The sequence below is a fragment of the Ipomoea nil genome, unplaced genomic scaffold (genome assembly GCF_001879475.1).
Source record: "Ipomoea nil cultivar Tokyo-kokei standard unplaced genomic scaffold, Asagao_1.1 scaffold3047, whole genome shotgun sequence".
In the NCBI taxonomy this organism is placed as follows: domain Eukaryota; kingdom Viridiplantae; phylum Streptophyta; class Magnoliopsida; order Solanales; family Convolvulaceae; genus Ipomoea; species Ipomoea nil.
The window spans coordinates 414,510-440,914 of NW_017619475.1; the positions used below are offsets into that span (position 1 = coordinate 414,510).

The 26,405-nt window shown below is 38.5% G+C and overlaps 1 protein-coding gene across 2 annotated transcripts; it reads right to left on the bottom strand.

The window, feature by feature from the left end:
• Positions 1-10: 10 nt before the first annotated feature.
• LOC109163887 (GDSL esterase/lipase 1-like) lies at positions 11-25,629 on the bottom strand. 2 transcript variants are annotated; one of them, XM_019312607.1, is made up of 7 exons: positions 25,582-25,629; positions 25,028-25,308; positions 24,816-24,940; positions 24,456-24,686; positions 23,912-24,173; positions 23,554-23,805; positions 11-32 (listed from the first exon to the last, which is right to left on the bottom strand). In XM_019312607.1, the coding sequence occupies exons 2-6, from the start codon at positions 25,275-25,277 to the stop codon at positions 23,561-23,563; spliced, it is 1,113 nt and encodes a 370-aa protein (XP_019168152.1). In that variant the 5' UTR covers positions 25,278-25,308; positions 25,582-25,629; the 3' UTR covers positions 11-32; positions 23,554-23,560. The 2 variants fall into 2 exon arrangements, with proteins under 2 accessions (XP_019168152.1, XP_019168151.1); XM_019312606.1 differs by lacking the exon at positions 11-32 and having other exon boundaries at positions 23,517-23,805.
• Positions 25,630-26,405: the final 776 nt, after the last annotated feature.

Below are 26,405 nucleotides of genomic sequence, written 5' to 3' on the forward strand. Positions count from 1 at the left end.
TACTCAAATGAACTTCCTCAGGATAAGCTACTTGGTGAAACAAGGACTTCACACTGTAAGACCTAACAACATTAGGGTCCCCATTCCAAAGTAATGTAGCAAAGTGCAAGTTAGACTTCTCTGTGGGGTGAAAATTATCAAAAAACATATAATCCCTAACATCTTTGCATAACTCATACTCTTTCAATTGCCCCCTTTTATCCCCACAACTGGAAAATCCTCTATAAGGACCACTGCCACAACAAGCTGTCTTTGCCTCTTTCAACCCTGAAAGCATACATACATACATACAAATAATATATAATAAGTAATCGTTGGAAGTGTATATTATTTGTCTTAACCAATACATTATAATATTAACATGCGTACCATATCTTGATGGATAATCAATTATATCAGTGGCAGCCTGAAAGAAATCAAAGTAGGAATACTTAAACCCATATAAAGCCTTCTCTAGTTTGAGGAGCTTGTTCGGTAAAACCTTATTATGTATCTCTATCAATACTCAGAATTTCTTCTCACAACCAGTTCTATTTGTTGGTTGAAACTTTAGGGCCCTTGAATATGGTAGGCAAGCTAAAGGCACCGCCGAAAAAATGACAAATTTTCTTCCTCCTTCCATGTATACTTCCTGTTGAAACTGGGTTGTTCGCGATGCTGAAGGAAATTTTATTGCAGCAAAGGGGAGTCGTCACACTGGTACCTTTGGGGTTAAAGAAGCTGAAGCATTTAGTAAACATGAGGCTCTCAGTTGGCTGAAGGGGATGAATCTCGAACATGTGGATGTGGAAACTGATTCCCAGCTTACTTTTTATGCTTTGTGTTCTGAGTCATTTAGTTCATCTTTTGGTTTTATTATTGATGATTTTAAACAAATTGCTTCCCAGATTCCTGATGCAATTTTTGGTTTCGCTAGGCGATCTGCGAATCGCGCTGCCCATGCTATTGCTAGGGAAGCCGTTTCCATGCCAGATTGCGGAGAGTGGTTTATCCACCCTCCTATTTTTCTTGTAAACATTCTTGCTGCTAACTTAATGAATTAAGTTTTACTTCAAAAATTATAGTGAAAACAAATTTATAAATTTTAAAAATATAATTATGATATATAAATATAATGGATTATATATAAAATAATTTTTTTAAAAAATTGGACCAAAAAATTAGAAGCGATATGATGTCACCTAGCGACACCTGCACATGGCCATGGTCGGCGCCTCACCAAATTCTAGCGGAACCTAAAGTAGAAGCCGTACCAAATACAGAAGCACCGTACCAAATCAAAAATTATCAAGATTACATAAAACAAATTTAAAAATAAAAATACATCTGGAGTTCTTTCCAAAAAAAAAAAAAAAAAAAATACATCTAGAGTATTGGTTCTTTATCAGCTTCCGCCCAACTGTATCAATTGAAGTAATGGGAAAAGATAGTAATATGCATACAATTCATTAGCATTTACCGAACAAGGTATTGGCTCTGATACCACTTGTTGGTCCCGATAGAATGAGATGAGAGTCTAGAGGGGGGGAGGGGGGGTGAATAGACTCTTTTCGTTAGAAGCCCTAAACGTCACCTTTCGGTGTCTTGGCGCAGCGGATAAGATAGATTCGTTTTAAAATACTTTGCACGAGTTTGCGTAATTAGACAAACTTCCGGTAAAGATAATGAAGTAAAGATATGAGAGCAAAATAAAAAGCGTAAGTAAGGAGATAAGGAGGACACGAGATTTTATAGTGGTTCGGCCAAAGTTGCCTACTCCACTTTTCTTCCACAACTGTTGGAAGGATTGCACTATCACTCTTAGTACAATTACACAAAGACTTCCTTGATCACTAAGCCGGACAGCCTTCGTAGGTTTTTCAACTCCTCGAGTTTACTCCGCCTCTATCAACTTTTTCTCCTGAGTTGAGGTTGGTAGAAAATGATTTCTTGAATTCTCCAACGAAGAGATCTTGACTCTGAGATATGATAGCTTTAAACTGATGTCAAGACTTCCTTGAGGTGTAAGACAAGTGATTCTCCAAGTAACTTAACACCTCAAAAACTGGTTCACAAAAGCTTTTTGTAAATCGTAGACATTTCAAGAGCTTTTGTAATTGAGTAAGTCGAGTGATAATGAACCAGCACCTTCTTAGTTGATGAAGGTGAGTTTATATAGGTGATGAAAATTCATCCGTTGGAGGGAGATGAAATTTTCGAACCTTTTAACCATTGGACAAGGACCGGGGAGCTTCATGCATTAAATGCTCCATTAATGAGGTTGTACCATGTAGCCGTTGAAGGTATGGAAAGCATTAGGGTTTTATCCTTTAGCTCCAAGAGATGGTACATCTTCATTTAATGCTTCTTGAAAAGTGTGTCCCATAAGATGAAGTCCTTATTGTCCTAGGATGTTGTCAAATCAGACAAGTGAAACATTCTTCTCGTTGTTGAAGAGAAGTAATGCTTGATAGAGATCGTCTTTCACAAACACTGTCCTTTCGTGCTTGTTGACAACTCCTGCTTGACTCTCGTTGTTGTTCTTCATGTCTCGTGTCTTCTTTCGCCTTGGAGACCCTAACATCTAGTCATAACTCATTTTCGTGTGTTTGTCTAGCTTAACACGAATTACAGAGGAGTTATGGCAACTCTCGTCTAGGACGAAAGCAGCAAAACAAAAAAGCTAAAGGTTAGGGGTCTACTTTTCTACATTACATTGGTATCATCAAAATCCTAATACAATGTTCCTAACAATTTCCCCCTTTTTGATGATGCCAAAACCTATACTCTTCTTATAAGGCTGATAAAAGTTCCATAAGGATTTTTCTTATACAAAAACAGCCATACTCGAGAGTTTACAAGTCTTTTTCTAGATAAAAACGTTTAATAAGCGATATAAGAACAAGTAACTCCAACAGGTGACACGAGATGTGTAACAATGAGAGTTTCATATATAAAGATGTGATCATTACAAAAACTTCATAAAAGGAATATAACAAAAGTTAACTTACATTTCTAAAAGCTTTGATTTCTGTTGTTCAGCTTCCTTGAGCTCTTGGTCATCCTTTTCTTTTTGTCGCTTTAGCATCCTGTTGAAGTCAATTTTCTCATTGATTTTTGCTCTGAAGACTTTGATAGGGTTAGTCCTGACAAGCTCTTCATGTTCTCCTCTGATGTTCAGACCAGTGTAGTTGTTGTAGGCTTCCCGAATGTTGCTTCCTTCAACAATACCATACTTCCACCACGAGATCAGTTCAAACGAATTCATGCCTTCTTGGTAGCTCTTTCCTGATTCCTTGTGCACTTTGAAAGCTGCATTATGCATGACATTTTGTGGGGAATCTTTGGTTACACTCGAAAGATCTTCAATGAGATTCCTGATCCTTTTTCTTTCCATTGCTTCATCTTCTCTTCTCTTTCTTTCTTCATCATGCTTCCTCCACAGTTCTTTGTTTGCTCTTTTGATTCTTTCATTTTGAGTGCTCATGTGATTTTGTCTTGTATGGTTGTCTTTTGTTTTCAACCAAGTGGGATTATTACAACCCTCGAATCGTTTGCCACTGCCTTCTTCATATGGGACAAAGTCCACAAAGTTTCCTATGCCATCCATAGTTACTTTGTTGTCTCTCATAAGCTTTTGCCTTAATTTTATCTGTTCTTTCTTTGGCAGTCCTGTGAAGATGTATTTGGCTTCAGAGCCAAAAGATTGTCGAGGCTTGATTTGTTTGGAGGATTGGTATCGACCATATCTTGACTTCGAGGAGTAATGACCACGAGACTTGGAAGATGGATTCGGGTTCCTTTGGTTATAGTCTCTTGGTGTCCGAGAGGGAGAGTGTCGTGCTTCACGAGCTTGATCTTTCGTGCTATCTCTCGGCTGATCATCATCCTTATCTTTGTCATCATTTCTCTTTTCCCCCTTTTTGGCATCATCAGCACAGGTGGTAGGAGGAATGGAAGAGACCTTCTTGATTGCAAGCAAAATATCCTGAGCATATCCGAGAATTTGAAGTGCATATTCGCCCAGTTGGTACGAATTGTCCTGATATGTGTCAATCTTTGTACAGGCCAAATCCATACGCTCTTTGAGACCAAAATGAGAGTGTTTGATTTCGTGCTGTTGTCGCGCAACTTTGTTCAAAGAAGCTTCGAGATCATAAAGTTTCTTAGTCATTCGCTCAATGGCTTTGTGATCTGATTGGCTTTGTTGCTGCGGTTGAGGCTGTGCTGGAGGTGGAGATCGAGGTTTAGATTGGGCTGCTATCAGAAAATCGACCTTCTTGCATAGATCATCCATAACTTTCGTGTCCTTTTCTCGTAAAGCAAGATATTGCCTGTGGATGGTCTCGGCTGAATGAACAGTTCCCCTCATGATGTTCATGATAGTTCATGGGGACTTCGCAGGGGATTCTTCCTCAATATTTGTTGGTGATGTGTCCATGTGATCATCTTGAGGTGGTGCTTCCCGGTTTCCACCACTATCTGAGCTAAGAGGTATTGGTGAAGCTTCCAGTTTGCCTTCACGCATACTTTCATTTCCTAGATGGATTGGAGTCTCGTTTAAGGGTTGAATATGCGGAACAATGGCTCGAGATAGATCTTCAGGATGAGTAGTTGAAGTTTCTTTCGAATCTTCATTGTCAGATGGTAGTCTTCTTAAGGGAGATCTCTGAGGGTAGGTGTCATAGTCAGAACCGATCAAAATTGTGTGACTGTCTTCGGGTTCGGTTTCTTGAGCACCTTCATTGCCCATCTGATCATCATTATCATCATCGTCATCATTATCATCATTCTCATCATCATCATTCCCATCATCAGCATTGTCAGCATCATCATTTTCTTCATTTTCACCTTCATCACTCTCGTCTTCTTCAATCTCTCGTCCAAGCTCATCTTTCGTGCCACTGACATTACAATTTGGATCATTTTGGTGTTCCTTCTCCAGAGTGGTCTTGATCTTTGAAAGCAACATGGCATATCGAAGTTGCTTTAGTTCTTCTTCATAAACTGGATCCAAGGGTGGCTTGTTGAGCTCGATGCAGATTGGAGCTTTATCTCTCCCGAGAGTGCGATTTGTCATCTTGTAAGAGAAAACGCGATTGATCTCTTCAATTCGAAGAGCTTTTGAAAGATCATCAGTGCCCATCCATGCAAGTGCAAATTCCTCTTCGTCCTGCATTGCTTCAAAAGTTTCAAGAAAGATCCGCAGGGGAGCAGTACGCCACTTTTGCCACTGTTGAACTCGTTTGTAATCTCGTTCAATGGATTCTCTAAGCAACTGATCTGGTGAGGGTTGAGGAACCTTTACTTCTGGAGCTGGTACCGATGGTTTCGGGATGTCCGGAGGTTGTACCTGCACTACTGCTGTCTCGTCTACCAATACAGGTTCTTGTGTCAGAGTTACCTGCTCTGTATTGATAGGTTCTTGTGGCAGACAAGGTAAAGCGATCAAAGCATCAGTCGCCTCTTTCGTCTTTTCTGGTGATCCAGGTTCTTGTGGAAGACTTAAGTGACTGGCCTCCATGTCTACATTAGCAGGTTCTTGTGTCAGCTCTCCTAGGAGTTGATCTGCCAAAGTAGGTTCTTGTGGATGGTGGTCTTGAGGAAAACCGAGATCAGGCTTGGGTTCTTGATCATCAGGAATTTTCTTAGGAAGAACATCTTTCGGTTGACCTTCTCCCTCAGAAAGTGCTTCTTTCGTGTCACCTTCTTTCGGTGTAGAAGATTTCTTCGGGAAGGATTTAGCCTTGACTGGGGACCGAAAGTGACTGTCTTTGATAATTCTGGAGAGAATTAAATTATCTTCATCTTCGGATGAATCTTTGACTACGATTGATTCTGGTAGAGGGGAGGGTGGAATAGGATCGTTCTTCTTTTGTGGAGATCTTGGTGAGATTGGAACACCCGAAGATTCTTCCGCCTTTTTCGCTTTACTCCGAGAGGAGTGCTTTTCTCGTCTTTTTCGTTTCGGCTTTGGCTGCTCATCTTCTGAAACCCTAGGTGTTCTTGATTTCCGCTTGGCTTTGACTTGCTCGATAGGGATTCCCAACTCCAACGCCTTCTGTTTGTCATATCCTGATGGTTTTTGTTTCATGTGACATGCTTTCTGACCAGGCCGAATTCCTGGGCGCAGAACGACTCCTTTTGTTGCCAGAAGATGGCTTATCACAAAACCATATCCCAACTTCTTCGCAATGTCTCCTGGACTTTTTCGATGAAAAGTGATGGTGTGAACGATACAGTTGAAAATGATCTTTGACCAATCGACTTTAAATCTATTCAAGAAGGCATGCGGCATTTTCAATTTCTCCTTCGTTACATCATCCGTGCCCGAAGTCTTGTGATCGACGAGTTTGTTGAAGATATCAACAGTGAACTCATAGTCTAGCCGGAACCATTTCTTCTTCAACGGCCATGAGATTTCTGCCTTGGATGGTGCGTGATTGTTCTTGATGGATTCGTAGAAGTCCTCTGGGTCGAGATGATAATAGATAATATCTGTCTTGTAAGACTCATCTCTTTGTGGAAACCCGTATGTTGATCGAATGTCTTCTGCGGTAAGAACCACATGATGATTATTGACTCTGGAAGTGATAGTCAAATAATCAGAAGATATTGAAGCATTCATATAGAACTGGGTTACGTCAACCGGGTGCCAAACAGTATAAAGATGTGTGACGAAGCTGTATAATCCTGTTTCTGTAAGGAGACTTATGATGTGTTCACCAAAAGTTCTATCCAAGATATATTCAAGGAATCCATGCGCGTCCCACATGCTTCCCCCTACGATGAAGGGTACTCTGGATTCAATGAATGTTAGGTCCTCTGTTGAAAAGCTTGGGATTTCCATGGTGGAAGGAGTTTCTGGTTCAGGATTAGATGGTGATGCTTGTGGATGTTCTGCCATGATTGTGGATTTGTGAGAAACAAAAGGTTGGAAAAAAAATAATGAGATTGAGGAAGGTAGGGTAAAAGGATCAAGAGAGGTTTAAGTGGGGTTTTATAGAGCTCCGGGTCTCCGGGTATGGATGATCCATTTAGAGATGAACGGTTTAAAAAAAATTCAAAACACTTCCGGTTCTTTTTCTCCAAAAGGTAACTGATCATCATGGGGGAGTGATAAGATTGTTTGCAGATCAAAAACGATCATTCCCTCATTTAATGAAGAGAGAGAAAAACACTCGAGTGCCTATATGTGCATTAAATGCACGTCACATCCTGCATCAGACAAAGTGGGGGAGTGGACCACTTTTCTCGGCCACATGATCCCATTGGGATTCATCTTAACGGTTGGAGATAAAGGCTCAAAACATTAAGCATGTTTGGTCATGATTTCAAACCCGAAAGAGGATGTAATTTTCAAAACATTGGACTTGTGAGACAAATGAAGTCAAACATGTCTCTCCTTTATGGCAACAGATGCTTCTCCCGAGAGAATTGTCGCACAGAACAATATATAGTGAAGGCAGTTGCAATCTCTCGTGCATTGGAAAGCAGACTTTCCTTCTACATAATGCAATCCTTAACCTTTCGTTCGTACTCAAGATGTTCCCTTTTATGAGCAAAGAGTCTTAGCAATAAGAGCCTCATGATCTGCTTTCAAGATTTGTCTAGAAAGACTTCGTCTTTCCATGTCATTTAGGTTAGCCATTGCTTTGGCCTTAGCAAAAGAGTACAGTGCACGATGCTTTTCTTCGTGCTTTAAAAGAGAGTAGAACTTTTGAATTTTTGAGTTCTTTCTCAAATAGATAGACCGAACCTCTCAAAAGGTGTATTCAACTGTCTTATCCAAGACACTATTTAGAGAACATATTCTTTTTCAAGAATTTTGTTCCTGAATCGAGATTATTAGGCAGACGATAGATTAGGCAAATAACGTCTCGATTAAAGGAAACTAGAGCCAGTTTATTCATCATAGACCCGAGAGAGGAAAGTACATAGGATAAAAAGTAACACACAAAAAGATCAAATTTTCTTCCTCTCGTTCTTCTTGACTTCGGATGGTTCTCCTTTGGCCTTTTTCAAATTTCCCAGCATTTGCTTGAACCATTTCCCGGTTCGTGGAAAGTTTGAGCCAGATGAGGATTCGTGTTCTTCCTCCTGATCATATTTCTCCATGAAGTCCTCTTGTGCAAGAAAAGCCATATAATCTGGATCTGGAGTCTTGGTGGGATCTTTCAAAGTCTTTTCTTCACTTTCGACGATGAAACCCACCATATCATCATACTTAAGAGACGAGTCGGAGTCAGAGGGAATTTCCACCGGTGCTTGTGGACTATTGCCAGGGTAGAGATCGCCCTGTTCCTCCCTGAGGCGTCTGGCATTTTCTCTCAGCTTACGAGAATCACCTCTGGTGAATGGTTTCTTTGGAGCCATGGTAAAGAGAAGAGGGATGAGTATAATGTGAAGAATTCTCCTCCTTTTATAGCAAGAAATCCACAAGGCTCATGTGTCTGCTACACATTAATTTCAACGCAACAATAAATGCTTATAACTGTAGTCAAGAAGTCATTAATTTCAAGTACGACTTTGACTATTATCTTGTTTCTATATGAAACTCTAACTTCAATGCTCTTTTAAGGAAAAGTAACGCATAAAATTATGGCCCCTTTTTGACCAGAAAACGTATGAACGATGATCTTTCCTGTGATTTGGACAAGTAACATATAAAGTTAGGCATAGACAAGAAAAGCAGTCATTATAAGTAAGAGAAGATAAACACGAAAGGATAGCAAATTTTATTAGATCACGAGGATTCCAGGTCACGAGAGTACATCATACAGAAGCTTAGAGAAAACGATAAGGCACGTGAAGTTCCAGGCGAGTCATCTCTTCGGTCACATCAGTCAGATTTGTCATTTTTGCAAATTCATCCAACTCCTCAAGTGAGAGAGTGGGTTCGGGTGACTGAGTTGCTGGCCGAGAGTGAACCATAGTGATATCTTCAGAGGATTGTTCACTAGGTTGAGGAACTTCATAAGATGTTTGCTCATTAGCCATCATCAGAATTTTCTCTTTAGCAAGCCAAGTGGCTTGTTCCATGCAGTAAGCCTTTGTAGCCCTGGACTCGTTGATCAATTTTTCATGAGTTTCCTTGTCCATTGGTGCTGTGTTGGGCATGGAGTAGGTGACAATGACCCTTTCCCCATATTCTTCAAGCCTTATGACGGTGGCATTCGAAAGCTTGTCGGCTTCTCGCATATGATGTTTTAGGCGTTTGGCCCTTTTTTCAGCTTCGTTGCTCTTTTCTTTTCCCTTATCCATTCCTGCAATCTTTATCCTTCTCTAAAATTTTGTGAATGAGTAAAGCTCATGAAATAGAAGGATAATATATATATATATATATATATATATATATATATATATATATATATATATATATATATGCAAAAGATAACGTGTGAATCTTAACAAAATATTTTGGTTACTGACAAAATGTTTGCATGATGGAGTTATAAATTAAAAAAAAGATCATGAGCAAGATAACATCACATTTTGTCACCGTGGCCTAACAAATTATTCAAGTTTTCTTTTTCTTGCTGCTTGCGGTGGACTTAAGAGGAGATGCTATCTTGGTGGGGGTGCTTGAGGGTGAGTAGTCAAAACTGTCGCTTAGTTCCAGCACACTGTTTTCTTTGACATATCCAATGGGATTGCCAACAGAGTGGAAAGATTCTCGTGACTCATTATTGGATGAGTTACGAAGAAGGTTTCGTATGTGTTGAGCGTGTTCAATGAACTGGTTGAGCTGTTGCTCAGTCACTAGCGGCTCACTGAGAATTTCATTCTTTCCTTCTCGTGCCTCCGTAATGGTTCTTTCGCTTCCCGTACTCATTCCTGCATATGTAAAGACAGACACTAGAATTTTTGTTAGATGAGAAAATTATTCTCATAGAGTTTCATTTATAAAAAATCCTTGCGTGTGAGAGTGAATCAAATCTTTTGATTTTCGAGAGCAAGAATCTTTGCAGATTTGATTCTCTAAGCTTTACGTCATTTCAATCATTCCGAGTTCATGCCTTAGAGAAGAGAATCTTGTTTCACTTAAGGGTTTCGTGAGTATGTCTGCAAGTTGATCATCAGTATTGACATACTCAAGAGATATGTTCTTTTTCTCGACATGATCACGAATGAAGTGATACTTGATGTCAATATGCTTGGTCCGAGAGTGCAGCACAGGATTGTTCGTGATAGCGATAGCACTCGTGTTATCGCATTTTATGCTCACTTCTTGTGCATTTATGCCATAATCTCTCAATTGGTGTCTCATCCATAAGATTTGAGCACAGCAACTTCCGGCTGCTATGTATTCGGCTTCAGCCGTGCTTGTGACAATAGAGTTTTGCTTTTTACTAAACCAAGACACAATTCGTCCTCCTAGGAACTGACAGGTTCCTGAGGTACTTTTTCGATCAATCCGACATCCAGCGAAATCAGAGTCTGAGTATCCAACTAGATCAAATGATCCATCTTTTGGATACCAGAGACCGACACTTTGCGTTCCCTTAAGATATCTTAATATCTTTTTGGTTGCACTTAGGTGACTTTCTTTCGGCTTAGCTTGAAAACGTGCACATACACCAACAGCAAACGAAATGTCAGGTCTGCTTGCTGTCAGGTATAGAAGAGAACCAATAATACCTCGAAAGTTTGTTTGATCAACATCCTTTCCTTCATTATCAATGTCCATTCTGAGGGATGTGCTCATTGGAATTTTAACTGAACTTTTTCCATCCATGCCAAACTTTCGGATTAAATCCTTGGTGTATTTGGCTTGATTTATGAATATTCCATCTGGGCATTGTTTGACTTGCAAACCCAGAAAATAGTTCAGTTCACCCATCATACTCATTTCAAATTTGCCTTTCATAAGATTAGAGAACTTTTCACACAAGATTGGATTCGTGCTTCCGAAGATAATGTCATCAACGTAGATTTGTACTAAAAGAATATGGTCATTATCTTTTATACGGAAGAGTGTTTTATCAACCATTCCTTTCGTGAAGCCGCAATTGATAAGAAAGTGTGAGAGAGTATCATACCAAGCTCGTGGAGCTTGCTTTAAGCCATAAAGAGCCTTTTTAAGATGATACACCTTTTCAAGCTCATTATTGATTGCGAAGCCAGGTGGTTGTTCAACATATATTTCTTCTTCAAGAAGTCCATTTAGAAAAGCGCTCTTGACATCCATTTGATAAACTTTGAAGTTCTTATAGGCTGCAAAAGCTAGAAATATGCGAATAGCTTCCAATCTAGCTACAGGGGCGAAGGTTTCATCAAAATCAATACCTTCTTCTTGGCAATACCCCTTAGCAACAAGTCGAGCTTTGTTCCTAACAATGAGCCCATCTTCACTCATTTTGTTTCTAAACACCCATTTAGTTCCAATGACATTCTGATGAGATGGTCTCGGGACTAGTTCCCATACCTTATTTCGTTCAAATTGGTGGAGTTCTTCTTGCATGGCTATTACCCAGTTTGGGTCTTTTAGAGCTTCTTCTATGGTTTTTGGTTCTATTTGCGACAGGAAACACGCCATCATACTTTCGTGCAAGGAGGCTCTTGTTCTTACACCTTCCTGAATATTTCCAATAACCTGATTTGATGGATGATCTTTTAACCATCGAAGGTCTGGTTCAAAAGCATCTTGTTGATTTTGAGCGTCCATTTCAGGAATGTGAGGTAGATCAATGTAAATCATTGGTTCAGATGTTGTGATAGATGAAGGATCACTTTGTTGAATTCCAACCTTTTCTTGAGGCACCGGTTCGGGTTCATGAACCTTTAGATGATGTTTCATGTAGGACGAGAGTATGTCTTCATCGTCTGAGGTATTTTCGTCAACAGGTTGCTGAGGATTTTGATTTGACTCGATTGATGTTTTATATCCTGATGGGTTCATCTCAGATTGTTCATCAAACTTGACATGAATGGATTCCTCAATTACCATTGTTCGTTTGTTTAGAACTCTGAATGCTTTGCTTACAGAGGAGTAACCCATGAATAACCCTTCATCAGCTCTTTCGTCAAATGCTCTTAGATGATTCTTTCTATTGTTATGTATGAAGCACCTGCAACCAAAGACATGAAAATAACCGATACTAGGTGTTTTACCTTTCCATAACTCATATGGTGTCTTGTTGTGAGATTTGTTGATCAAGGATCTATTTTGTGTATAGCATGCCGTGTTTATGGCTTCAGCCCAAAATCTCTTAGGTAGACCTGAGTGAGAGATCATCGTTCGTGCAGCTTCTTTCAAGGTTCTGTTTCTTCTTTCGGCTACTCCGTTTTGTTGAGGAGTTCGTGCCGCCGAAAGTTGGTGGAAAATTCCATTTTGCGCACAGAATTCCTTTATGACTTTGTTGACAAATTCCGTTCCCTGATCTGATCTTATTCGAATTATTTTGAGCTCCTTTTCTGTTTGAAGTTGTTTCAAAAGATTTGGAAGAGTGGTTTCTGTTTCATTCTTCTTTTTCAAGAAGAGCACCCATGTATATCTCATGTAGTCATCTACTATAACAAGAGTATATTTTCTTCCACTCAAACTTGCTGGATCAACTGGTCCAAAGAGGTCCATATGTAGAAGGCTTAGAGGTCGGGACTTTGTATCTGTATCTTTTGACTTAAAGGATGTCTTGAATTGTTTTCCTTTTTGACATGCCTCACATATTTTATCTTTCGTGTAAGAAGCTTCGGGTAGACCTCTTACGAGATTTCTCTTGGCAAGCTTGTTTATCGTCTTCAAGTTCAGATGACTTAGTTTGTTGTGCCATTCTTGATTGAGATCTGCATTACTTTTGGCTACAAGACAAACGTTAGCATTAGAGGAATTTAAAGATAACACATACATATTCTTCTTTCGTTGTCCTGTTAAAGCTGTCTTGTTATCTTTCGTGTTCACGATTTTGCATTTGTCTTTGAGAAATTCTACTTTGTATCCTCTGTCACAAAATTGACTTGTGCTTAGAAGATTGAACTTCAGTCCTTCAACATAAGAGACATCTTGAATTGTTATTCCCTTGTTGATGATGTCCCCTTTTCCACGAGTTTTGCCACTATTTTCACCTCCAAAGATAACTTTGGGTCCATCAAATTCTTTAAAGTTGCTCAACATTGTTTTGTCACCAGTCATATGTCTTGAGCATCCACTATCAATATACCATATGACCTGTTTTTCCTGCACCAAAGATTATGTGTTTTTAGGTACCCATTTAGTTTCGGGTCCTTGGGGGTTAGCAGTCAACTTTGGAACCCATATTAACCTAGAGTATCCACGACTCATCATCGGTCCTCTATATCCATTGGATGTGCGATAATCATAATGGATGTTGGCAAAGACTTTAGCATTATATTTCTTACGTTGATCTTCCTGAGGAAGATTTTCATAATGCTTGAGATGATTGGTCTGTTTACGCAGATGAACCATTTCAAATACTGCTCTTGGAAGAGGTTCTGGATAATCAAACCAATCTTCTTCTGATGGCCCAGTCCATCCATTGCCATACCCAGACCTTTTGAAGGATCTTTCGGGTTGTCTGATTTGTCCGCTTCTTGAGATTCCTTGTGCAGGATTCTTTCGTGTGGATTTCGGACGATATTGCCTCTGGTTACCATTCGTCTTTTTGTTGGATTGAGTATTCCAGTTAGGCTGACCCTTTTTATGGTGTGGACTTTGTTTATTGCCATTTGGTCCATTCCTTTTGACATAGATTTGTCTAGGGTTGCCATTACTAGATTTCTTCTTTCCAGATTCCACAATTCGTTGTATAGCCGTACCTTTCGGTTGGCTTGTTGATTGTGGTGTTTTGACGATGTTAACTACCATCATAGCCTCAGACACCTGGGTGGGTCCTTGAACAAATGCGGCCTCGAAGCTTTCGTGTGAATATGCATTCGTGGATTTGTTCAATTCGACTTGTGATGAGGAGCTGGGATTAAAACCAATTCCAGTTCTTTCCCCGGGCAGTCTGGATTCATTCAACATTCTATCCATTAGGTTGGATGAATTATTGAATTTATCCAAGACTTCAAGCAGTTCTTGCTCTCTCTTCTCTTTTGTTGTGCACAGCTCCTTTAGAGCGAGAACATCTTTCTCAAGCTGCTCCTTAGCAATGACTAGCATATTGTTCTCAATACGAACTTGCTTTAGTTCATTATGGCTAAGCCTAAGCCGAGAGTTCTCCTCCTTGAGTTTGGAGTAAGTGCTATTTATTACATTGAACCTCATCATCATTTCGGTGACAGATTCATTTGAGGTAAAACTTCTCACAGAACTTGACTCAGCTGAATAGCAAGAAGATGAATGACAATTTACCTCGTCTTCATCTGCCATGAGACATAGTTCGTCTGACTCTTGACTAAATAGGCACAGCAGTCCTTTCTCCTCATCAGTGCTTTCGTCTTCTGAGCTAGAACTTGAGGAGCCACTTTCGGTTGCGACTGTGTCAGAAGTTTCGTTTACTAACATTGCCTTCCTTCTTCCTTCCTTTCTGGAGTTTGACGATTCAGGTTTGTCGCTTCTTTTATATCTTTCTCCAGTCTCCTTTGAGGGGCTTGTGGTAGCATTGTTATCTTGATGTTTGCTTACAATGGGATGTGGACAGTTTGCCTTGAAGTGTCCTGGCTTTCGGCAATTATAGCATAATAGCTGAGAATCCATGGTTTCAGATTTTGAGGTTTGAGGAAAGTTCTCTTGCTTCTTTCGGTGGCTCGAACGTTGTGGATCTTGAAAGTTGTTCTTTCTCATGAATCTTTTCATTTTCCTGACAAATAGTGCATATTGTTCATCAGATAAGAATTCACAAGAGTTAGATTTCGACCTGTTGGATGTTGATGCTGATTGATTTGCCATGAGAGCAATATTTCTTGTTTCTGAATCTTCGGCATCTTTTGGTTCATGTTCGAACTCATAAGCCTTGAGATCACTGAAAATTTTGGCAGTGCTTGTCGTTTTCATGTCTCGACTATCCCTCATTGCAATAACCTTCATTTCCCATGATTTAGGTAGACCATGAAGGATCTTTAGATTCATTTCCTTCTCAGTAAGTTCTTTTCCAAGATCTGATAAATCGCCCATCAGTCTGGTGAATCTGAGTTCCATATCCAAGATTGATTCATTTGGCAGCATTTTGAAATCTTCAAATTTTTTTATAGCCATAGTCAGCTTGTTGTCTTTTTCTTGCTCGTCTCCTTCTCCTAATCTCATTAGGACATTCCACACTTCCATAGCATTCTTGCATTTTCGGACTCTCGGAAACAGGGAATCATCCAGAGAGTTGTAGAGAATGTTTCTTGCTACATTGTCCAGATTCGCTCTTGCTCTATCTTCTGAGGAGTACTGGTCTTTTGGTTTTGTTATCATCTGTGGAGCTCCTGCACCCTGTGCGGCTGCTTGAGTATTCGCCATCATGATTGTGATTGGTCCGGTTGTTATGACGTCCCACATCTCATCATGAATGGAGCATAGGAGAGCCTGCATTCTTAACTTCCAGTCATCAAATTTAGCAAGACTAAATGCAAGTTGTTTGGAGCGATGAGCATGTTCCTTTTCCATTTTTTTTTTAAAAAAAACGTGCAAAGAAAATATGCAAGATTTTCAAGAGATTTTCGAATAGGGATCTACCAGGCAGTAAATGCAAAGCCTTTACCGAACAAGGTATTGGCTCTGATACCACTTGTTGGTCCCGATAGAATGAGATGAGAGTCTAGAGGGGGGGGGGTGAATAGACTCTTTTCGTTAGAAGCCCTAAACGTCACCTTTCGGTGTCTTGGCGTAGCGGATAAGATAGATTCGTTTTAAAATACTTTGCACGAGTTTGCGTAATTAGACACACTTCCGGTAAAGATATGAGAGCAAAATAAAAAGCGTAAGTAAGGAGATAAGGAGGACACGAGATTTTATAGTGGTTCGGCCAAAGTTGCCTACTCCACTCTTCTTCCACAACTGTTGGAAGGATTGCACTATCACTCTTAGTACAATTACACAAAGACTTCCTTGATCACTAAGCCGGACAGCCTTCGTAGGTTTTTCAACTCCTCGAGTTTACTCCGCCTCTATCAACTTCTTCTCCTGAGTTGAGGTTGGTAGAAAATGATTTCTTGAATTCTCCAACGAAGAGATCTTGACTCTGAGATATGATAGCTTCAAACTGATGTCAAGACTTCCTTGAGGTGTAAGACAAGTGATTCTCCAAGTAACTTAAAACCTCAAAAACTGGTTCACAAAAGCTTTTTGTAAATCGTAGACGTTTCAAGAGCTTTTGTAATTGAGTAAGTCGAGTGATAATGAACCAGCACCTTCTTAGTTGATGAAGGTGAGTTTATATAGGTGATGAAAATTCATCCGTTGGAGGGAGATGAAATTTTCGAACCTTTTAACCATTGGACAAGGACCGGGGAGCTTCATGCATTAAATGCTCCATTAATGAGGTTGTACCATGTAGCCGTTGAAGGTATGGAAAGCATTAGGGTTTTGTCCTTTAGCTCCAAGAGATGGTACATCTTCATTTAATGCTTCTTGAAAAGTGTGTCCCATAAGATGAAGTCCTTATTGTCCTAGGATGTTGTCAAATCAGACAGGTGAAACATTCTTCTCGTTGTTGAAGAGAAGTAATGCTTGATAGAGATCGTCTTTCACAAACACTGTCCTTTCGTGCTTGTTGACAACTCCTGCTTGACTCTCGTTGTTGTTCTTCATGTCTCGTGTCTTCTTTCGCCTTGGAGACCCTAACATCTAGTCATAACTCATTTTCGTGTGTTTGTCTAGCTTAACACGAATTACAGAGGAGTTATGGCAACTCTCGTCTAGGACGAAAGCAGCAAAACAAAAAAGCTAAAGGTTAGGGGTCTACTTTTCTACATTACATTGGTATCATCAAAATCCTAATACAATGTTCCTAACAGAAACGCTACCTAAAAGGCTTTGTTTGGCAAACCTAGCTGAAAAGCTATAAGCTAGGAGCTGAAAGCTGAAAAGGAGCTGAAAGTTGAAAAGCTATAAGCTCGGAGCTGAAAACTGAAGAGCCGTTAAGCTAGCTGTTATGGTTGATAGTGTTTGGTAAAATTAACTTTTTGATAAGCTGATAAATGTAAAAAGACTAAAAATGACATCTTTATAAAATTTAAATTAGTTTGTTTACATATTAAAATTTAACATTTTGTCTTTAAAAAAATTAACATTTTGAAATAAAACTATTAGCATAATCATGATCTAGCATCTCATAATGAAGTAGCAATATTGTTGCAAATCTCACAATAATAATAATAATAATAATAATAATTATTATTATTATTATTATTATAATAATAATAATAATAATAATAATAATAATAATAATAATAACAATAATAATAATAATAATAATAATAATAATAATAATAATAATAATAATAATAATAATTGCGGTGAAAGTTGCTGATAAAGGAGAAGAGAAAATGATTTTAATTGGGAAGGGTAAATTATGTCATTTCTTTAAAATCTACTATACTAATAAGAGCCCAAGAGAGTTAGGCCTATAATGGGTAGAAAAAATGGTGGTCAAATTTTTTAATCAAATGAATGGCTCAGATTGATCAAATTTTAATTTTTCCTTAAGATTTCCTAATTTATCCTTAATGAATATGATTATCCGTTAACTTTTCCGTTAAATATTATCTTTTCCGTTAATTTCTGTTAGTTCACCGTTAACTTACTTATTGATTTCAATAAGAAAGGTCTTAGGTTCGAACCTCATCCCAATCAAAGTTGGCATAATTAGTACGCTATTTTATACTTATTAAATTAAATAATAATTTAGTAGCTACAACAAAAAATAATACATATGCATTTCTTTAATTTAGAATTATGTGTCTACAATGACTTTATTCAAAAAAAATAAATAAATAAAATTATTCATTATTAATAAATTAAATAAGAGAAATAATTTCATTAGTTATATTGTATTTATTTTTCTCAAATATAAAAATTCTTTACATTCAAATTCATCAATTGGTTATATTCGCTACATTGTCCCTACAATGTCTTTATTAAAAAAAAATTATTCATTATTTATAAATTAAGTAAGAGAAATAATTTCATTAGTTATATTGTCTTTATATTTCTCCAATGTAAAAATTCTTTACATTCAAATTCATCAATTGATTATATTCACTACATTGTCTATTATTTTTTTTTTTGCACTAATTTTTAATTTAATATCAAAGTTATAATACAAAATTATGCTATATATTTATTTACCAAGTATTTTATTAATACCATAAAAAATTAAAAAAAAATATAATTAATAAATCCAATCATATTAACTACTTGAGGAATTTGTTGACAAAGAGAGTATTCAAATCACACAATAAATTGAAGTGAGAACTACCTCGCAATGTCCTTGTTTGACAATCAGCAATTAGCGGTTAGCGTTAGCAGATTATATTAGCGAATTATTTCAACGATTGGTAAACCTCGCAATATCAAAGTTATAATACAAAATTATGCTATATATTTATTTACCAAGTATTTTATTAATACCATAAAAAATTAAAAAAAAAATATAATTAATAAATCCAATCATATTAACTACTTGAGGAATTTGTTAACAAAGAGAGTATTCAAATCACACAATAAATTGAAGTGAGAACTACCTCGCAATGTCCTTGTTTGACAATCAGCAATTAGCGGTTAGCGTTAGCAGATTATATTAGCGAATTATTTCAACGATTGGTAAAAAGATATTTGAAAAAATTAGCGGTTTAAATTAGTAGTAGTAGTAGTAGTAGTAGTAGTAGTAATAATATTAATAATAATAATAATAATAATAATAATAATAATAATTGTTTTAAAAAATAAAAAAAATATAATTATGCCAATCATATTAACTACTTGGGGGATTTATTGATAAAAAGAGTACTCAAATCACATAATAAATTGAAGTTGGAAATTATCTCGCAATGTCGTTGTTTGGCCATCAGCAGTTACCTCTTCAATATTAGTATATATTTAATATTTTATGCCCTAATTTTTATTTTCTCTTCCTTATGTCCCGTATTTGGTTTCAATCATACCTATATAATTATTTTATTGACAATTATAATCAATCTTGATTATATTATCTTGCATTTGTAAACTTAGAATTACATATTTAAATACACAAATTTAACATTCAATTATCTATGCACGAATAATACCAATATAATCTTGCCTTGATATACTTTAAAGTACTTAAAAAAAAACATTGGACATTATCTCAATCGTGCAATGCACGTAAAAAAATAGTAATAAAGATAAAGATGGAAAAAAAGTTAGGAAGCTATGAGCTTATTTTGAAACGCTACCTAAAGTAGCGTTCCAAAATAAGCTCTTATTTTAAGCTAGGAGATTATTTTAGGAACATTACCAAATAGAGCTTATAGCTTATTAGTAGCTTAAAATAAGCTATAAGCTCCTAAATAAGCTCTGCCAAACAGAGCCAAAGTAGTGTTCCAAAATAAGCTCTTATTTTAAACTAGAAGCTTATTTTGGGAACATTACCAAACATAGCTTATAACTTATTAGTAGCTTAAAATAAGCTATACGCTCCTAAATAAGCTTTGCCAAACAGAGCTTAAATATAAAAATTGTTTAAAATATAATAAATTTACTAACGTTCTAGCGGTTCTCTCTCTACGGTTACATAGAGAAAATTCTCCCTAGGGTTTCTAGGATTTTGGTTTTTTTGCGATTCCTTTCCTTTCTGATCTTCAGTTTAGTTTTTTGTTTGGGAGTCATCGCTTCGTGATGGATGTCAATAGCCTGGAGGAGGGATACATGCGCTAGGTTAACCTTAGCGGAAGAGGATGTAGGAGGTTTGGAGGTCCAGTCCCTGATCTCGCAAGCGCTAGTGCTACGTATTGTGAATTGGTTGGTCGCTTCCTCACTTATCGACCCATCAAATTTGACCATATGCAGCAGGTTATGGTGTCAGTGTGGTGGCCAGTGATTGGTATGCGGGTTCTACCTCTCAATGAGAACTTGTTTGTTTTCCAATTCCTACACCAGAAAGATATGTTGCTGGTTCTCGACGATAGGCCGTTGTCTTTCGAAAATCAAACCCTAGTCTGCAAGCAGGTTCTGAATGCGGTGTGAACCGAAGATGTGGTGTTGAATACAGTCGCCTTTTGGGTGCACATTCATGACCTGCCGCCGATGTATGCATTTGCCGAATTCATCGTGGAGATTGGGGAATAAGTGGGAACACTCTTGGCGACGGATCTGAATAATTTTGGTGGGACATGGCGTAGTTACTTCAGGTTTAGGATTGCGCTGAACATTGGAGATCCTTTGAAGCGGAAGATGAAGCTACGTTATCGTGATGGAACGTGCCAGTGGGTGACGTTCAAATACGAACGTCTAAACACCTTTTGCATTTGTTGTTGTTTGATAGGCTACTTAGAGAAGTAGTTTTGCAGCAAGGTGTATGAGTATGGCCTTACTCCGAAGGACTATCCTTATGGTGCATGGTTGAGGGCGAGTGCGAGGAGGCAAGCTAAACCTGTTGGAGGCAAATGGCTACTATCCGAACTTCCTCTGAAATCAGTTTGTGTGCGTTCTGCTCCGGGGTTGCCCACTACTGGTTGAGGAGTCGATGATGCTGCAGGGGGAAAATAAGCGTCAACGTGATGAGGGTTCGGATCGGGGGTAGCTAATTGTTGGCTTTGTTGTTAATGTTAGTATGTCAAATGCTTCAAAAATCATGTTTACAGTAGGTCCGGGGAGCAAGTCCCACCCTTCATCATGAATACTTTAAGCTGGAACTGCCGAGGTTTGGGTAGCCCTCGGACAGTTCGGGAATTCTTGGGCCTGGTGTCCAAGCAGCGACCCAATTTTATTTTCTTAATGGAAACGAAACAATGTTCAGAGCATCTGGAACGAGTGAGAATGTGGTTGGGTTTAGAGGGGTTGTTTTGTGTAGATAGAGTGGGGCTTGGAGGTAGTTTAGCTTTGCTATGGAGGGAAAAGGAGATGGCTACTCTTCTTGGATAATCGGTTAATCATATAGATGTCATGGTAACCTTGCCGGGTTCGCAACCATAGCGCCTTACTTGTTTCTACCGATATCTAGAGCGGTCGAGAAGGAGTCAGTCATGGGAGCTCTTATAGGAGTCGTATGCTCGTTCCGACTTGCCATGTGTGGTGATCGGGGATTTCAATGATATAGCCAGCCATGTGGAGAAGAGGGGCCCTATCTCTCAACTTGAAGGACTGGTTCGGGGAGTTAGCGAAGTCCTGCAAGATTGCACGCTGTCAGACCTAGGGATGTCTGGCTACAAATTCACGTGGAGGAAAGGTCGGGGAACAACGCACTGGGTGGAAGAGCGGCTGGATAGGGCGGTCGCATCCACAGCCTGGTGTGATTTGTTCTGGAAGTGCGGTGGTGAATACTTCAGGAAGTTTGACAGGAGGATACAACAATTGAAAGACAGGTTAGAGGGTTTAAAGGGCAGTCGAGACAGAGGCAATGTTGAAGCTTACTGGACTATAGAAGGTGAGCGGCGTAGGTTGCTTTCCCAGGAAGAGATCTACTGGTCGCAACGGTCTAAACAGTAAGTTTTGGCTCTTGGAGGGGAACCATAACATTAAGTTCTTTCACAAATTTGCTTCATGCCGGGGGAAGACGAACCAATTGCTGCACGTGTGTGATGTTGAAGGTCGGTGGGTCAATGGTGCAGCCATGCATGCAGAAGTGTTGAGGAACTATTCTGACACCTTTAAATCCTCGACATGTAGTGGGGTCTTATTAGTAGGGTGCCTAGTCGTGTAACCCTTGCGATGAATGACCGACTTCTTAGGCTTGTTGAGGCCAAGGAAGTAAAGACAGCTTTATTCTCTATGGCTCATGAAAAGGCCCCGGGACCTGAGGGTTTGACCCCCGCTTTTTATCAAAACTTCTGGTCGATTGTGGGGCGAGATCTTACTAGGTTTGTCATGGGCTGTTTTGATAGCTGTCATATGCCACCCGATTTGAATGACAGAAATGTGGTGTTGATCCCTAAAAAGAAAGTCCTTGAAAGAGTTTCTGATCTGAGACCAACTGCCTTGTACAACGTAGCGTATAACGTCTTTGCTAAAGTCATAGAAAATCGAATGAAGGAGGTGCTGGAAGTCATCATCTCCTCTTCCCAAAGTGCGTTTGTCCGGGAAGACTCACTTATGATAATATAATTGTTGTGGGGGAGGTTGGTCATTTCTTGAGGGGTAAGCGAGTGGGCAATGTAGGGTGGGTTGTGCTCAAGTTAGACATGGAGAAGGCTTATGATAGGATGGAGTGAGTTTTTTTAGAGGGAATGCTAGTAGCGCTGGGGTTCGCCCGCGGGTGGGTTGACCTTGTGCTGCTATGCGTGAGCTCGTTTATGTACAACATTGTAGTGAATGGGGACTCGATGGGTTCTTTTGTGCCTACACGGGAGATTAGACAGGGGGACCCATTATCTCCTTACTTATTTATTGTTTGTGCAGAAGGTTTGTCTTTAATTTTGCAGCAAGAGGATGCTTGGGGAAACATTATATTCACTGAGTTTTGTTGCTAGAGGAGCCCCTTCTATCTCGCTTCTCTTTTTCGCCAATGACAACCTGCTTTTCTTCAAGGTGAATGGCAAGAGGCACAGGAAGTGTTGGAATGTCTAAGGCTCTACAGCTGGGCTTCGGGCTAGGAGGTTAACTACGATAAGTCCAACATCATGTTTAGTGCCAACATAGGGCTGACATGAAAGAGCACGTGACGACCCTCTTTGGGGTCCAATAGGTGAATGATTTCGGGAGGTATCTTGGCCTTCCCTCTTTCCTTGGCCGCAACAAAACTCTAGTTTTTAAGTACATTGAGCAGAAGGTCAAGGATCGTGTTAGTACTTGGTAGAAGAAATTACATTCTCGTGCGGGTAAGGAAATTTTACTTAAAAAGTGCTATTTTGCCCAATCCATGCCAATATTTGCTATGTTAGTATTCTTGTTGTCGAGAAGTGTGCGTGAGTCGATTGAGAAGGTGATGAATCGGTTTTGGTGGGAAAATGGGGATATGAATGGTCACGGCATACATTGGTCAAGTTGGTTGTGGTTAGTTGTGCCTAAGCAGAGCGGTGGGTTGGGCTTTAAAAGGCTGTATGAATTCAATATGGTGTTACTTGCAAAGCAAGTTTGCTGTATTCTTACTAATCCTCATTCCTTGGTCAGTAGGGTATTGAAAACAAGGTATTTTCCCAATGGTTGTTTCCTTGATGCTCGTATTTGCCACAATCCTAGTTACCTATGGCGTAGCATTCATGCTAGCCAGGGTATTCTGCGGCACGGTGTTGTGCGAAGAATTGGGGACGGGAAGGAGATCGATCTCAATCTGGGATTGGCCGTGGTTGGTTGACTCGAGCGATCCTACATTGCAAACACCTTGTGTGGAGGAGCTGAGAGATGCCAAGGTATGTAACTTGCTGACAAATGAAGGTACTTGGGATGTTGAGGTTATCCGTGACATTTTCACTGCCAGATTTAATAAAAAAGTCTCCTAATTTTTGCAGAGAGAAAGGGAAGAAAGAGAAATTTTTATTTTCATTTGTGCATAGAAATAATCTACAACACTTGTTCAAATAATGACTTCACACTGCAAGACCTAACAACATTAGGGACCCCATTCCAAAGTAATGTAGCAAAGTGCAAGTTAGACTTCTCTGTGGGGTGAAAATTATCAAAAAACATATAATCCCTAACATCTTTGCATAACTCATACTCTTTCAACTGCCCCCTTTTACCCCCACAACTGGACAATCCTCTATAAGGACCACTACCACAACATGCTGTCTTTGCCTCTTTGAACCCTGAAAATATACATACATACAGTCATACATACAACCACATATGTAATAATTAATCGTTGCAAGTATTATTTGACTAACCAATAATACATTATATTACCGTACGTACCGTATCTCGATGGGTGATCAATTATATCAGTGGCAGCCTGGAAGAAATCAAAGTAGGAATACTTAAACCCTTGTAATGCTTTCTCTAGTTCGATGAGCTTATTTGGTAAAACCTTATTATGAATCTCTGTCAATACTCGGAATTTCTTCTCACAACCAGTTCTATTTGTTTGTTGAAACTTTAAGGCCCTTGAATATGGTAAGCAGGCTAAAGGCGCCGCAGAAAAAATGACAAATTTTCTTCCTCCTTCCTTGTATACTTCCTGTTGAAATGCATCGGAAAAGCACACTACTATAGAGTTTGGTAAACTAAAACTTCAAATTCTGAGGACTAACAAATAAGCGTTAACACCATATGTCCATATGGGGTCCTAGTATAGTTATTTTGTTATGTTTAGTCCTAAACTTTCAAATTGACCACCAGTAGTCCTTCTAAGAGGATCAGGCGCCACCGGTGATCAATTTCAAAATTTAGGACTAAATTAACGTGACAAAATCACTATATATACTTGAAGGACCCATATGGCATTAATAACTGAACATACCTTGATAACATTAATAAAACTATGAATAACCATGTCCACATATTCCTCCTTAGTATATGAATTAAAGATGGTGGAATTTGTAGTAAAAAGGCTGAAGTAGTCATTGCCGCCATTACTAAACATGTACACGGCACTGGACAGCAATTTGTTCGATTCTTTGTCCCCTAACTTCCCCTTCAACTCCTTTATAATGTTCTTGAAATACTGCAGTTGTGTATTAAGATCAATTACCTGCATACACAAAAATCAAATAAAAAATCTTTGTTTCCTTACTGCCTTCAATGTCGAGCATGTAATATATATATAAATGTACAATCCAACTATCAGCTTAGATTTTTAATTAGGAATCATATCACGCACAAAACCAGAATGGGTTTCAACAAGACTGCCCGCACCGCCAGATGCAAAGTTCACCCCATTAACATATCCACGTTGCTCCTCCGCCTGGAAATACCCCGGAATTAATGGCAGCTTGGCAAACTCGGCTTGTAACATAACATATATAATCAGTCAGGCCGAGCATCTATGAGCCAGTCAAAAAAACCGAAAAATAACGAATTAGCTAGTCTTACCAATAAAATCCGGGACGAGGCGACCATCAGAAAACCTGCCTGTTGGGTACTTGAAAAATGAGTGACCATAGGGCCAAAAATTGGCCTGGAAATCAGTAGTGGTGTTGATGAAGTTATTGTTGCCAGGATCAAAGAGTGAGTCCCCAAACACAAAGAGGGCCACATGATTATGATGGGCTAAGCACAGCAGTGGATTGGCTAAGCTGCAAAGCAGAGCCAAGGCATACATATAGGAATACAAACTACCCATTTCCAGACTAATTATTTGACTGTATCTGTCTCTGTATTACAAGTTAAAGGAAGTAAAATTGAAATCTATCAATTCAAGTAATTAAATTGCGAAAACATATATAATCAAGGGAACTAATCTGATGCAATACTCCCATTTATTTACACTAATTAACAAGCTAACTGATCTAACTATATATAGATCCAAACCAAACTAAATAAGTATTAATACAAGAACAAAATTCATCATCCAATTAGATTCTCTTGTTGTTAGTTGTTCTTGGTATTGTTCACAGGATGGAATAATAAATGAAGTAGAAAGATACCTTCTGAGTTGAGTCTTCAGTAGCGCAGTAAAATGATAAAGTGGGTATCTCAATTTCTCGGCTTGGAGAGGGCAAATTATAGGTGTGGACCACGCTCGGGAACGATGTCGTTTTGATATTAAAAAATAAAAATTTTTGTTCCGTGCGTGTTAGAATAATTAACATTTTAGGATAAGATAATGTACTTTATGTGTTAAAATAATGAAATTTCTATGGTAAGATAATATGTTTTATGAGGTAGAATAATATAATGTGTTTTATATGTTAGAATAATGTATTTTATGAGTTAGAATAATGTATAATGTACTTTTACGTAGTAGAATAATGAAATTTCTGGGGTAATATAATGGCCCTGTTTGGTAAAATAGTTAGTCTATCAGTCAATTTTGACTTATTTGACCATTATTAATTGTTTGACTTAGTTAAAAAATCAATATAAGTGTTTGATTAATTAACTTTTCGTAACAACTTCAAAATGCTGAAATTCAAAAAGCTGCTCAAAGCAACTTTTTTAATTAATTTTTTGAGAAAAGAAATTATACTAAACAGCTAACAGCTAATTTACAAATACCTTTTTACAATCAGCTAATGTTATCAATTAATTATTCTATCTAATTAACCCAATTAGCTAACAGCCATTTACCTAACATGATCAATGTATTTTATATATGAGCTAAAATAATGTACTTTATCTGTTAAAATAATGTACTTTATGAATTGAAATAATATACTTTATGTTTTTAGACCATGATCCACACAGTTATGTGAACAATAATGATTGAGAGTGGGTTCCAAGAGAGAGGATAGAGGTGAGAAAGAGCAGA

Bases quoted from the DNA above. Each gene is read 5' to 3' on its own strand.
- LOC109163887 (XM_019312607.1), bottom strand. From the start codon at position 25,277: ATGGGTAGTTTGTATTCCTATATGTATGCCTTGGCTCTGCTTTGCAGC. The intron at 24,174-24,455 runs GTATGTTCAGTT...GCATTTCAACAG, and splicing joins GTTTTATTAATGTTATCAAG to GAAGTATACAAGGAAGGAGG. The intron at 23,806-23,911 runs GTACGTACGGTA...GTATATTTTCAG, and splicing joins TGATCACCCATCGAGATACG to GGTTCAAAGAGGCAAAGACA.